The sequence below is a fragment of the Bidens hawaiensis genome, unplaced genomic scaffold (genome assembly GCF_021521415.1).
Source record: "Bidens hawaiensis isolate Kalapana, Puna unplaced genomic scaffold, B.hawaiensis_p1.1 tig00023401_1, whole genome shotgun sequence".
Classification (NCBI taxonomy): domain Eukaryota; kingdom Viridiplantae; phylum Streptophyta; class Magnoliopsida; order Asterales; family Asteraceae; genus Bidens; species Bidens hawaiensis.
This window is the reverse complement of record NW_027493668.1, coordinates 126,202-140,107: the sequence shown is the minus strand read 5'-3', so window position 1 is coordinate 140,107 and position 13,906 is coordinate 126,202. Positions and strand designations below refer to the sequence as shown.

The following is a 13,906-nucleotide window of genomic DNA, read 5'->3' as shown; positions in this document are numbered from 1 at the left end:
GACATTCGGATACGGGATATTTTGGAAATTTTATGCGGGTTAAATTTCTAAAAAGGCATTTGGGCATCATGGTTTGTTTTAAACTACTAACTAGTCAAAGAAAGAATTGGTTATGTGTCTGTTTGATTTGTTGAATTATTTTTATCAGGGGCACTTTTGGAATTTTCTGAAAACTTTAAATTTGTCAAAAGAGGTTCTTTTGTCATTCATTTCTTAGGTAAGCTTAATTTTAGTCATCTGTGTTTATGTCTGTGTAATTTATATATTTTAGTTTTCAGTTTAATAAAAAAAAGCAGACTAATTTGCTGACTGTTCAACATTTTGAAAAATGTGGGTCAATATGTAAATATAATGATCCTGTGTTGGCCATGGTGTTTTTTCTGTTTTTTTCTAAGTTGCTATTGGTTATAATAAATCTTGTTTAACTGAAATTTATGTCACACATATTTAAATATATCTTCTATATTGTGTGTAATATGGGCTTTCATTATTAAACATGTTATTATTTTTATGGTATATTTAATTTGGATGATATTGTTTTTTTAAATTTTCAGGTAGTGAAGCAAAATGAGTTTTTTTTGTTGGAATATTTGAAGAAGTTGATGGTGGTTTAATATGAAAGAACATGTTTAGGTTTTTTGTTGATATTTTTTGGTGGTTTAGTGTACACTAACTTATTGTAACTTTTAACTTTTAATATCCAGACATTATAAATGGTTAACGTTTTGGTCCGAAAGTTTAAGAAGTTTTGTGTTACTTGAATTTGTTATTTAAATTTATCATGTTTGTTGACATGTTTTTCCACCCGTGTGTAACACGGGTCTATACCCTAGTCTATCAATCATGTCTTACCAATGATATTATTATATGTAGGAAACAAAGCACTTACCAAAAAAAATTTATGTAAGTTATGTCCAAGAGTGTGACCATTTAATGAAGACAAATCCAAGATATTTTAGAGCTAGGAAAATCCCCTTTTAAACAAATACTTAGGGCGCGTTTGTTTCACGAAATGAAATGGAATTGGAATTTGCATAGAATTTGGAATTTGAATAAATTGGATTTGTAATCTGAACATTCTAATAGGAATTTGAATTGGAGAGAATTGATATCCAATTACATTCCTTAATGTGTTCGTTTGACAAACAAATAAGAATCGTTTTTTTTTGTTTAACAAGGATAAAGGAGGAAACATTTTAGTTATTTTAGATTTTTTGTTTTTTATTTATATTTTGCGTTATGATTTTTTTATTATGTTTTTGAATTTGTATTATGGGTTTTCTATTAAGATAAAACCCTCAAGAAAATTATTCAAAAATAATAAAAACAATTCATAACTCAAAATAAAAAAACTAAAATGTTTTATTAGTTGTCCTCGTTAAAAATAAAAAAAATAAAAAAAATCTCGAGAAAAGATTCCAATGAATTACCTTGAATTCCTTCACATTCTGGAATGAGTTGGAATTCCATAATTTAAAGGAATTTGAAGGAATTGAATTTCAATTCCAATTCTTTGAACCGAACACATCAAAATGAAATCAAGATTCCAATTCCAACAAAACGAACACGCCATGTCATGGGATTTTAATTCCAATTCCTTTGGATTCCCACGAATTATGTGAAACGAAAGCGCCCTTAGTTTCATGCCAGGGACACCCCCGAATTCCTCCGTGGTCAAACTAATGGTGTTATGTTTTATAGGAACGACCCAAGACAATCCATTTCCCATTCAAGGTGCGACCCGATTCTCCAAACATCTAGCGGGGCGGATTTGAGCAGCAACACCGTGGAACGCCATAATTTCACAAAATTTGAACTAGAAACCCTAGCTGATGATCAACTAAGGCTTGTCAACTTTACTTACAACTATCTACTTGAGTTTTGATGGTTTTGCAATGCATGTAAAAGTACAAGTACTGTTGATACATGTCTGAATACGAATAAAGAATGCAAACATTATTGATTGTTGACTTGCTAATTCTTGAAACCATTGTCAGTTAATCTTTAATTCTTGAAGCTATCTATCATCTTACATTATTGATTGTCGATTTTCTAATTAGATATGTTGATTGCATGAAAAACCAAAACTGAAGTTTGACTTGTTACATTGCCCTAACATGGCCAGATTGATCTGTGATTGAATCGTGCATTGATTATATATTCTGTCGTTAAGCTACCCAACCAAAATGCGGTTAAGCTACCCAGCCTTTGGCTGTTAAAATAGACCAGGCTAATTAGACCATCTGAACATCACAATAGATACAAAGTTGGACTGCTATAAACAGCATTTATTGACTAATTAGACCATGACCAAATTTACATGGTCAAACCTAACTATGCCTTGACCATTCAAATCATTTTTTAAGTGTTTTATGTGTACCTACGTTTCGTATTTGTAAAACATATTTATGTTTCACTGACATCAAATAAGCGTATCTTACAATGCGTGATCATATACAGCCAAGAAACAAACATTAGGTGTTCAAAAAACATTAGTTAGGTTTTCAAAAGAAACGGAACAAACACACCTCTAATGCACCCATGTTTCTAAGGAGACTATAAACTCGTAACCTCAGTTTTAGACCACTAAACAAAAGAAATTAAATGTTAACAGAAAACGAAATAAACTTCGTTAATCACTTAGGGAAGACTTTTTAACATTCTTGTTACAAAAGCAACATTTATGATGTACCTGTGGTACCATTTTCAAGTTATTCGCTTTGCAGTTGATTTCAGGTAGTTAAAGGCGACCTTGGCAAAGTGAGTAATCGAGAAAAACATTTGCATGTATGCCCGACTTTTCACAATGCTCTCTCGTATTCCCCTGGCTGTTCTAGCTACCACTGGTCCCGCCTGCTCGGGTTTTATTTGGACCACCACCTGCTGCATTGATGCTAACCAAGTAAAAATAACGTAAAACTCAGGCTCCAAAAGAATTGAGTAAAAATAGAGGTAGGGGTGTAAACGAGTCGAGCCGCTCATAAGCTACATGAGATTGGCTAGCCAAAAGCTCGAATCGAGCCGAGCTTAAATGAGCCTGAGCTTATATTAAAGCTCATTCAATAAATGAGGTTGAGCCAGACCTTCACATGTCAAATATATAGTTGCATGATGATTGTTATTGTATACAGAATTGAGATAAAAATAATAGGTAATACATATTATGTGGTTTATAAAAATTATAACATATATATACAAAATAATCATAGGTGTATATAAACAAAGTAACTAATAAATAACAAAGGAGTTGAGCCCAAGCTTGAGCTTTAGAAATAGTGCTCTAAATGAGCCAACCACCGAGCTCGAGCCCTCTTTTGTTAATAGACCTAAGCCCAGACTCGGCTCGGCTAGTTTACACCCTTAACTAGAATGGGTGGTCCGGAAAACATGTCAAAAAGAGTCAATTTTACTTTTTAGTAGGGATAGACGGGCCAGCTGACAAACACTGTTTTTTTCTTTCCAAGTTTTATAAATAATAATATGCAACATACAATCCAAAAACATTACAAACATAATGTATTTTGATATATAAGTTAAAAAATTATTTGCATAATAAATTTTGGGCGACTTTCGATCCATTTGAAATGTTCTAGCTAATTTAGAAAAAAATGGCCCATTAGAGACAATCAGACCCGTTTACTCATAAATGGGTTGGAACTGCAACCTCTGAGAAAAATCAAGTGACGGTTGAGAATAAAGTACTAACCTGATGGATTCATGTTTGTCAATTGGCGCAATTTTTCCTCAGCTACACGAACAGCACGGGTTGAGCTTTTAACACCCTGTGTTATCTCCTGGCTGCAAACAAAGTTGACCCAGATGTGAATTATAAAATATGACTCTTAGCAAGTATGCCAGTGAATTTATGAAACAAAATTTCACTAACCCTAAATCACTGAGCTCCATTGTTAGGTCACTGATTTCCATTCCAGATAAACGAACCGCAGCCATTGTGTCAGGAAGCTCTTCCCTAGTAACATCAAGCAGTTTTTCAAGCGATTCTGTAGCCCTTTTAAAAGCCTTCAGCCGACAAAACGGATTTAAAAGAGTAGAAATGGTCAACATAAGTAATTGAGTTGAAATTAATTTTCATTTCAAATCTCCATCTTTAACATAACTTGACAATAGCTACAGCGATATGAGCCAATAATCAGAAACAGAGGGCAGTGTAAACTAGTGTTTGGATGGGCTTCTTCTGTTAAAATGCCTCAGTATTTCCATAAATTTTGATTATCTAAGAAATAACAGATTAATGAAACCAGCACAATAGCATTAAAAAACATATAGATGGTTTGTTCAATGGAAACACATGTCCTCCAATTACGGTTAAAGCGGGTAAATAAGTAATTTTATTTCACCCTAAAATAATCAGTCATGTTCAGACCTTCAGATGGTATGAAACTGATAAATCTGATCCAGTGACTCGCAGAGCCCGAGGAACCAAGGATTTATATTTAGTAGAATAGGCTTTGCGATTCAAAAGGGGATAGCGGCTCAGCTTGTTGCTCGCTTACCCATTATCCAGATGTAGTTCGGTTTGTGTTATATATAAAAGGATCAATATTTTCTCTAAAAAAAAAAATCCAAAATAATCAGATGATAAGAATAAGAAGCGGATCTTGTTTATCGAAACAGTAAAAACTGGGTATTGTGATAATCAGAGAACTGAGTTCTAAAACACAAATCCAAACATCACCTAGAAGATGTTGGCCAAAGGAAGCATCTAAGACAAACTAGCAAGGGAACATCAGGCTTAAAATGATAAAAATGTCCACAGTAAACAGAAAAATATATACCAAAAGGGTAGGAATGGTAGAGCAGAAAAGCACCGTAGCAGAAACTCCCGCCTACAGAAAAAGGAATTTGAAATCAGTGATTGCATTTCCTTGAACACAATTATATTTCTTGTCAAGGGTAATGAATTAACAATCAGCAGAAAAGAAAAAACATATATATACCGCGCAGGCGATGAAATTGAGGAGGAGGATGTGGCGTTGCGTGAAGGTCCATTGCGGTGGAGGCGGAGATGCTAAGGAGGTAGTGAAAGAAGAAACGGACTTGGTTGTGGAGGAAACAGAAGAAGAAGCCACAATCAAATTCAAATTCAAATTCAAATTATTATTATGCAGTCGTCTCCGATGACGACGGAAGAATAATTGCTGGCGGGGGTGAGAGTAAGAGACGCTAGGCCACCAAATCCTCACTGAAGTCTCATTCATTCATTCAACTCTGGTGGAATCAATCAATCGCCGGAACAAGTGTTGCCAATAACAATAATATATGATATTAGCAACAATTGTGAAAAATCCAAGGGTATGGAAAAAAAATTAATAATACTTGTGGACGAAAGTCACCAAACTTAGAGAATAACGATTTTGTAGTTTACTCAAATAATATTTAACCATATATCTATAATCTATAATATATATAAACGAATACATAAAAATCCTATGTGTCGCGATGTGGTCGCTCCCCCTTTTTGGGAGTCACCAGATATGCTTGATTTTTAAATGGAGACTTCTCATGCATTTGACCCGAATTCATGGATATGGGTCTTATCAAACCCAGATATTCCTTAAACGGGTTATAACATCTCATTAAATTAAAAATTATTCTCATCAAATTATTTATGTAAAAATCCTATAAAATAGGATATAATAAAAAATAATATCTTATTTATTTTAAAATATATATATATATATTATTTAAATTAAAAAACCAATTTGATAGTAAAAAAAATAAACGGGTCTTGGGTCTCATTAAACTATAAGTATATTATTAACTTTCATAAATATTATTTATAAATAAAAAACCAATTTCCTAGTAAAAAAAATAAACATGTCTTGGGTCTCATCAAAACCATATAGTTTTTAAACCGGGTAATAACATCTCATTTATTTGTGTAACAATTTGTAATCAAACCAAAAGTATATTATTAACTTTCATACAATAAAAAAAATAAATTAAAAAAATTAATAAATATTAGAACAAACAATATAAAACAACCCTCGCAATACGGGGATAAAAACTAGAAATATATATAAACGAAAACCTAAAAATCCTATGTGTCGTGATGTGGCCGTTCCCCCTTTTTTTTGGAACCACCAAATTTGCTTGATTTAAAATGGTGAATTCTCATTGATTTAACCCGGTTTTAACCCGTTTAAGGTTTAAATTTCGCGGGTCATGATTCTTACCAAACCCAGATACACTTAAATGGGTTAGAACACCTCCTGAATCCTTTCTCTGTTGTTCTCTGTGGTACCAAACCCTCCCTCTCAGCCACCCTATCACCCAAAATTAACAAAACCCTAAATCTCGATTCAGGCCAAAACTACTACTCTCATCAATTTAGTGATACTAGAAACTGTCCTCAATTCCGGCCAAAACTACTACTCTCATAAATTTGGTGATAATAGAGAAATAGCTCTTTAAACGGGTCATAACTTCTCAAAAAATCTCACAGGTCTCTCCATCTCTCTCTCAATCTCAATTCTGAAAACCTTAAACACAACAATTAACTTCCATCCGAGTCGTCTGCTTTACAAATTAGAATCGGTGGCCATTCAATAGGTTGATTCCTCAATTGATTCGAACAATGCATGTCTCTAATTGATTCCTCATGAAAACATCAAGCGGCATCGATATCCAGTAAACGATTCATAAGGTATGTTCGATTTGTATTTCATAAATACTATTAAGCCTAAATATTTGATTTCATGTTGCATCTAAACACTAAAATGATTCGTGCTCATCAACAGTACGAACCCTAAAACGTTGACTTCGATTTTCATCTAAACTATAATCGTTAATGTTATTCGTATTTAATTGTGTTCATATAGTTTTCAGAATGAAGGGTTATACAGCTTCACTCAATTATGCATTAAGTTCTACTCAAGAGAATGATTCTTTTTAGTTTGAGCAGTCTTCTGATTGAGTTTATATTAATTTGAAAATTGTAACCGTTTTCAATAGTTTTGTAAATTAGTGAAGTTTAACGTGTTTGAATAAGTGTGTTTGATTTTAGCGATTAGGTTATTAGGTCATGGTATAGAAATTTGACAATTTTTGTTTGTACAAAGAATTTGTTCATTACAATTATTTGGATGATTGGATCTTATATGATTTCCGTGAGTGGTGTGTACAGTTAGGTTCGACTATTAGTGAAACCTAAGCCATTAGTTAATTGATTTTATTAACCAATCGGTTTTCGATTAGTTTGTTGGTTTTTGGTTCGGTTCCGTTTGGTTAATAACCAAAACCAAACTTAACCCTTTACCTTAATTTTAGTCATATTGAAAGAAAATTAAAGTCTGATTGTGATTTTTGGTAAGCATTTGGGATTGAGTTGGCCATTTGTTGATCCAAATACAAAAATGACACAATCTCTTTAGAGATCATATTTATATTTTTTGTTTTATATTACATGCTATATGAAATAGCTGCATAAACTAGCTTCTTTTTGTTTGATGTTATTTGGTTACAGTTTATTCGAACAGAACTAGCTGAAAAAGTGGATTATTGATTCATTGAACGCATAACAGGTTATGCTTCCATGGAAGCTTTGATTCAAGGTTTGTTACTTTACTTTTCAAAATATGTATTTCTAAACGCAAATTAGCACGTTTACAGTAAAGTAGTTGGTTAAGGTGGTACATGACAGAATCGTTCGCACGCAGAGTCACAATTTACTGATCATCGATCTAACTTCATACCTTTAGTCTGTTTTGTATAGCTTTAACCTTGATAAAATCATTTGTTTATATAAAACATTTGAACCTTTAGTCCCTTTCTTTATTTACCAATTATATGTTCTTTTCTTCTTCAGGAAGAAACATCTATACTGAGTTTCTTCTTAAAAAAGAAACATTAATTTCTTAACTATAACATTTTATTAAGAAAAGTTATATTATGCTTAATCGAAATCAAGGTTTGGGCTATACCCCCGACTATGGTCTAAGTCATTTATAATAACAAAATAATAACTTAGACAAAACCCCTACCTCACACGGGTATTAGGAGTTAGATATTTAAAACCAATCGAGCAACACTTCTACTCTATATCGCGTATCGAGCTTAAACCGTTAAAACTTCGGGGCTTTGCACGTACTACCAGATTGGAACGCAAAACGATGTGTGTCGGTCGTAGTAACTTGCCGGCACGTACTTCAAAAAAACGTCGGGTATTGGCACGATTACGAGGCGATGATTGTCGAACTTTGTTGGTGCATAATGTCAGTAGTTCAGTATCTTGTGTTTTGTATGTGTCTGTAATCGTTTTAGATTGTTTGTTTTGGTTTTGAATATTGTTTTGCATAAGTTCGCCTAGGATGTAGGCGAACTTGGAGGATAAGCGAAGTTATGACAACTTCGCCTAGTATGTTAGGCGAAGTTATCGAGGTCTATTTATACCTCTACTTCGGCTTATTGAAACAAGTTTTTTTCCGAACGTGTGTTAGTGATTATCGATATCACGTGTTGAAGTGTTGCAATACAATCGAGTTTATTAGTATTGTGCCGTATGTTTGTTTTATTGGTTCAACGTATTATCCATCTTACGCTCGTATCGTATTACGTGGGGATTCCGCACCCTCGTGTTACGAGATATTCCTGTGTGATCCGGCTGGGAACCTACAATTGGTATCAGAGCAATTTGCTCGTGATTGTGTGGTTCGGTGTCGGGTCAAGAATTTGACCCAAATGAGGAGATTTGACCTAAACGAAGAATACGGAAGATTGGAATCTTCTCAAGCTCCTCAGAAACTGCTAAGTATTGAATCCGGGCACACCTTGGACCTTCGAGTAAGCTTTTACTTAGCCAAGTACGAGATTTTGCCTTCCGGGCAAAGTTTACTTCAAATAGTCTTCTTAAGTGGATATCCGGGGAAGGTATGCTTTTTGGTGATTTCCCGAGTAAGGTTCATTAATTTGGCATATCCGAGCAAGGTTCACTTTGTCAAGTAGGATTGTTCTTCAAGACCAAGTATTTTACTCTTCCGAGTAAGGTATGGTCACCAAGTCCAAGAAGCCAAGTAATTGGAAGACCGGGCAAGGTATTCTTTAATAATTTTGGTCCGAGTATACTTGATGAGTTAATAGAATATCTTTAAGTTATCTCGAGTAAGGTTCTGCTCAAGTAAGGTATGTACTCCCGAGTACGCCTTATCAATAAGTTGTTCAACTGACAATGAGCCGAACAGGATCATAGAAGAACAAGGTTGCTCGTAAGGATTTGTCGAGCAAAGTTTGATAAATCCAAGAAGATTGAAGTCTACTCGGTGAATTTTTACTTGGTAAAATATTCTTTAAGTAAAGTCTACCCGGAAACTGATTCCGAGTACACTTCTATGTTTACCAAATCTGAACTTGTTTTACACTTAGTTTTATTTTTGAATATGTAATTTGAATATGTACTATCGGATAGGGTTTCTAGAAGGAATGACAGCTGTCTTAGGTTGGCAGGCCTATAAATAGAATAAAGGGCACACGAAAGACACACAAAGGAAGAGACGATATAATACGGATAAGACCGACACATTAATTGAGAGAATATTTTGTGTGTGACGGCTGTCCTAGGATTCCTTCTAAACCCTAATCGATTATCCTTTTGTATGATTAACATTATATAAATGGAAATTTTTTGAGTGAATCCGGTGTGTGTCTTCTGTCATTGAATATTCATTGCAACCGTATGTTTGTTATTGATTCCGCCTTTAACAAACGGTCATCTTTCTAAACATAGTAACCCGTCATTAACTCGCTTGTCAACATGATTAATTTTGTGTGAGTTATGACATGATTGATTAAGATCCAATCCGAATCGACCATACATTCAAAAGTTGGGACCCGACATTCGGGATTATCACACGGGTGTTAAGACCGTTCCGTTCGACTATTGAGTTTACGTTGAAATACCTAGTTTTTGTGTCTTGCCCATCTTCCACCATCAAATATACCCTAAAACACCTCCGCATACCTCGCAATACATCCAATTAAAACCTACAAAACCTTGTGTTCATCAAGCGAAGTTGCCGTCAACTTACGTAGGGTTTAAGCGAACTTATAAGGTTTAAGCGTAGTTAATAAGAGGCGAAGTTAGGAAGCAGCGAGGTTGAGTGTTCAGCGAAGTTAAGTTAAGCTTCAAGCGAAGTTAAGCTTCAAGCGAAGTTATAATAACTTCGCTATCTTATCACTGTTTACAAAAAGTACTTTCTTTTTATTTCGAGTCGTGTTTCTTTCAACTATGACTTCAATAAACATTAAAGAACTGGTAAAGATGGAGGTTGAAGCCGGTTCAGCAACTAAAGCTCTAAAAATGCTTAAGGGTACCGATTTCGTTGCATCGAAAGATCGGTTTGAACAGTATGTGAAGTATCAAGATGCTAAGATGTGGGTTTGCATTCAAGAAGGATACATTCCACCAACATCCTTGTTTGAAGGTCGTGAACATATTAAGAAGTACAGTAAGATGGAAGAGGAGGAAAAGAAAATGTATGAGGCAGAGAGTAAAGCTCATGCAGCTATAACAATGGCTCTTCCACAAGAGATTCTTCATACCTTCAAGAAATACAAAACTGCTAGAGAGCTATGGGAAGCATTAGAAAATAGATATGAAGGTAATGTGGGGATACGTGCTTCCAAGACAAAGCTGCTAAAAACTCAATTCTCTGTATTCAAGTATTTGAAAAATGAATCACTTGACGATATCATCACAAGATATTATCACTTGATGACCGAACTAAGTAATTACTCCATTGAATACAAGGAAGAAGAGATAGTAGAGAAACTTCTTGATGCTCTTCCACCGAAATGGGAAATGTACACTGTTCTGATGAGAGAAGATAAAGACTTTGCCAATATTGATTTGGAAACAGTGGTCAATAAGTTACGAAATTTTGAACTTAACATGGTTCGGAAGGAGACACCAACTGATCAGGTTCAGGATACAGGAATGTATGGTGCGAAAGTCTCTCCAAGCTCAAGTTCAAAATCAGAATCTTCTGCCTACTACTCAAAGGGAGAATCAAACTCAAACTCAACTCGAGATGGTCATGTGATTCTCAATATGGATGGTGACGTATGTTTCGTAGCTGGAGGTAGTAATCCTTCAAAACCTCAAGCCACAACTGGAAATTTCTCGTCAAATGTTCCAAGCTACAACTACTCACAGATGCCCATGAGTGTTAAATCAGCTGAACAGCAGTTAGCTCTCTATGCATCCTTCATTGCATCTTATGAGAACTACATCAAAGGTAAAATAGTCGACCCTGCAACTTTGGATGAAGACTATAATCAGATCAATGCTGATGATTTGGAAGAGATGGACCTGTAGTGGCAGATGGCTATGATAGTAAGAAGGGTAAAGAGATTCATGAAGAAAACGAGTAGAAAGTTCGTTGGAGAAAGACCATGGTTTGATAAATCAAAGGTTCGATGTTACAATTGTCAACAAAATGGTCACTTTGCTAAGGAATGTACAAATGAGAGAGTCGAACAAAGTCAGAACAGGACTGCACAATAGAATGGGGGCGGTAGTGAAAATAGGGCTATGGTATCTAGACAGAATGGTGGATACAACTTGAATATACAAGTTGAGGAAGTGATCGAACAGGCTAATTTGGAAAACATCGAAACTGGAGGAAGTGAGAAGCAGACGGGAGAAAATCAAGCATATATGGCAGAAGTGAACGATCAGCTCTCTGAGGTAAGTTCTGAACTTCATTGTGAACAATGTGAAAATCTGTCTGAACAATTGAAAACATTAACTGATCAGTTTGTTAGTTTGGACACACAATTTAAAACCTTAAAAAAAGATCATCACTATACTAAAACTAGAGAAAATAGTTACTCCGTAAAAATAAAAGCTAGTGAAAAGGATATCAGAAGTCTTAAAACCAGTCTAGCTGAAAAAATACTAGTAATTGATCTTAGTTATGAAGTGTTAGAAGAAAAGACCAAAATAATTGCTGAAAAAGATAAACAGATAGCTGATTACCAGGTAAAAGTGGTGGAACTAAACAGAAAAATTGAACAATTTAGAAATTCTTCAGCAATGCTAGATCACATCATGAGTGTTCAACGTTCCCCGGTTAACAAAGGAGGAATTGGATTTTCTGAAGTTCCACCACCGTATAACAATAACTATACTTATGATCCTAGTAATCAGCAATCCGCTAATGTTGAGATTAGTCAGACAGTTCCAATCAAAATTTCGACTAATGAACCTGAAATTAATAAGAGCGAAACGAGTAAGTCAAGTTCTAATGTTGAGATTTCTGTCCCTAGCTCTGTCTCATCAAATTCGGATAAGTCATCCGAATCGGGTGAGATAAAAGAAGAGGTAGTGTTGCTAAAACGTGGGGAGGAATATAAGTGCAATGAAAAGAATTCTTCCCTAAATCCGTTTGTCCCACCATATGTTAGACAAACGGTTAGTAATGCAACCTCGAAATCTGCAACAATTGTTGAGACGAAAGTTCATAACAGAAGTTGTTTCAGATGTAATAAAGTAGGACACCTTATTGCGGATTGTCCTTTAAAACAGAGAAAATTTAGAGGTATGAGGCCTCCGAAAACGGAGAATAAAACGAATACTAATTATGATACTGGTAAGAATGTGAACACACCAAATTTCAGTCATTGGACTAATCCAAGATTTCAAAGAAATCAGTCTCATTTTTTCCCAGTCAACTACCAAATCAACAATTATAATTCAGTAAATTCACTAAGGTTTGGATGGCCTCATAGCCAGTCCTCTAGAAGGTTTCCTTTCAGAACTTAAAGAAACCATCCTCAAACTGACTTTGGGCAACCAAAGCACTGGATGCCGGCCAATAGATTTAAGCGACCCAAGACCAGTAGGTCTTGGATCCCCAGATTTTAATCTATTTCTTTAATTGTGCAGGAACAGTCAAACAGGGCTGTAAACAATATGTGGGTTGTTGACAGTGGCTGTTCCCGGCACATGACTGGTAACAAGAAATTGTTACGTGACTGGAAACAATATGTAGGTTGTTGACAGTTTCGCTGGAGAGAGTTGAAGTAGAATCAGTGGTATGGGAACTGTGACGAATGGAAGAATGAAGTTAGAGAGGGTGAATTTTGTGGAAGAGTTGAAGCATAACTTGTTGAGTGTTTCTCAGATTTGTGACAAAGAATACACGGTGCATTTTACTAAAAATGAGGCAATCGTTCTTTATCCTGGTTTCAAGATACCAGAGGCCTGGGTGGTGATGAAAGCTCCACGAGAAAAGAACACGTATGTAATGGATATGAGGTCAACTAAGATGACAACAGAAGAGTCATGTCTTCTGTCAAAGGCAACTGAGTCTGAGTCAGAGTTATGGCATCGAAGAATGGGACATATACATCTTCGCAAAATGAATTACATTGTCAAGAATGGGCTACTTGGAGTTCCCTTGAAGAATTTTAAGTTTGAAGATCAATGCTTGTCGTGTAAGAAAGGAAAGCAACACAAAAAGCCTCATCACTCCAAGAAGATTAACTCAATTGTCAGTACCCTAGACCTACTACACATGGATCTCTTTGGTCCTGTGAATGTAAAGAGTCTAGGTGGAACGTCATACTGCTTGGTTGTAACCGATGATTACTCTCGATACTCTTGGGTATACTTTCTGAAGGCAAAAGATGAGACTGTCCAGTTGGTAATTAACTTGATTACCAAGGTTGAAAATACTGTTGGGAGAAAGGTTAAGTACATCAGGAGTGATAATGGTACAGAGTTCAAGAACTATCAGATGGAGATGTTCTGCTTACAGAAAGGGATAGAACATCAGTACAGCGCCCCGTATACTCCGCAATAAAATGGAGTAGCTGAGAGGAAGAATAGAACGCTAATCGAAGGAGCCAGAACCATGCTGGCAGATGCTAAACTTCCTGTGGTGTT

General features: G+C 35.3%; 1 protein-coding gene across 1 annotated transcript; it reads right to left on the bottom strand.

Annotated features, from left to right (window-relative positions):
- Positions 1-2,609: 2,609 nt before the first annotated feature.
- LOC143567419 (uncharacterized) lies at positions 2,610-5,219 on the bottom strand. The gene is made up of 5 exons (XM_077053849.1): positions 4,959-5,219; positions 4,797-4,847; positions 3,887-4,020; positions 3,707-3,798; positions 2,610-2,894 (listed from the first exon to the last, which is right to left on the bottom strand). Exons 1-5 carry the CDS (start codon positions 5,217-5,219, stop codon positions 2,707-2,709), a joined length of 726 nt encoding a protein of 241 aa, XP_076909964.1. The 3' UTR covers positions 2,610-2,706.
- Between the last annotated feature and the right edge of the window lie 8,687 nt (positions 5,220-13,906).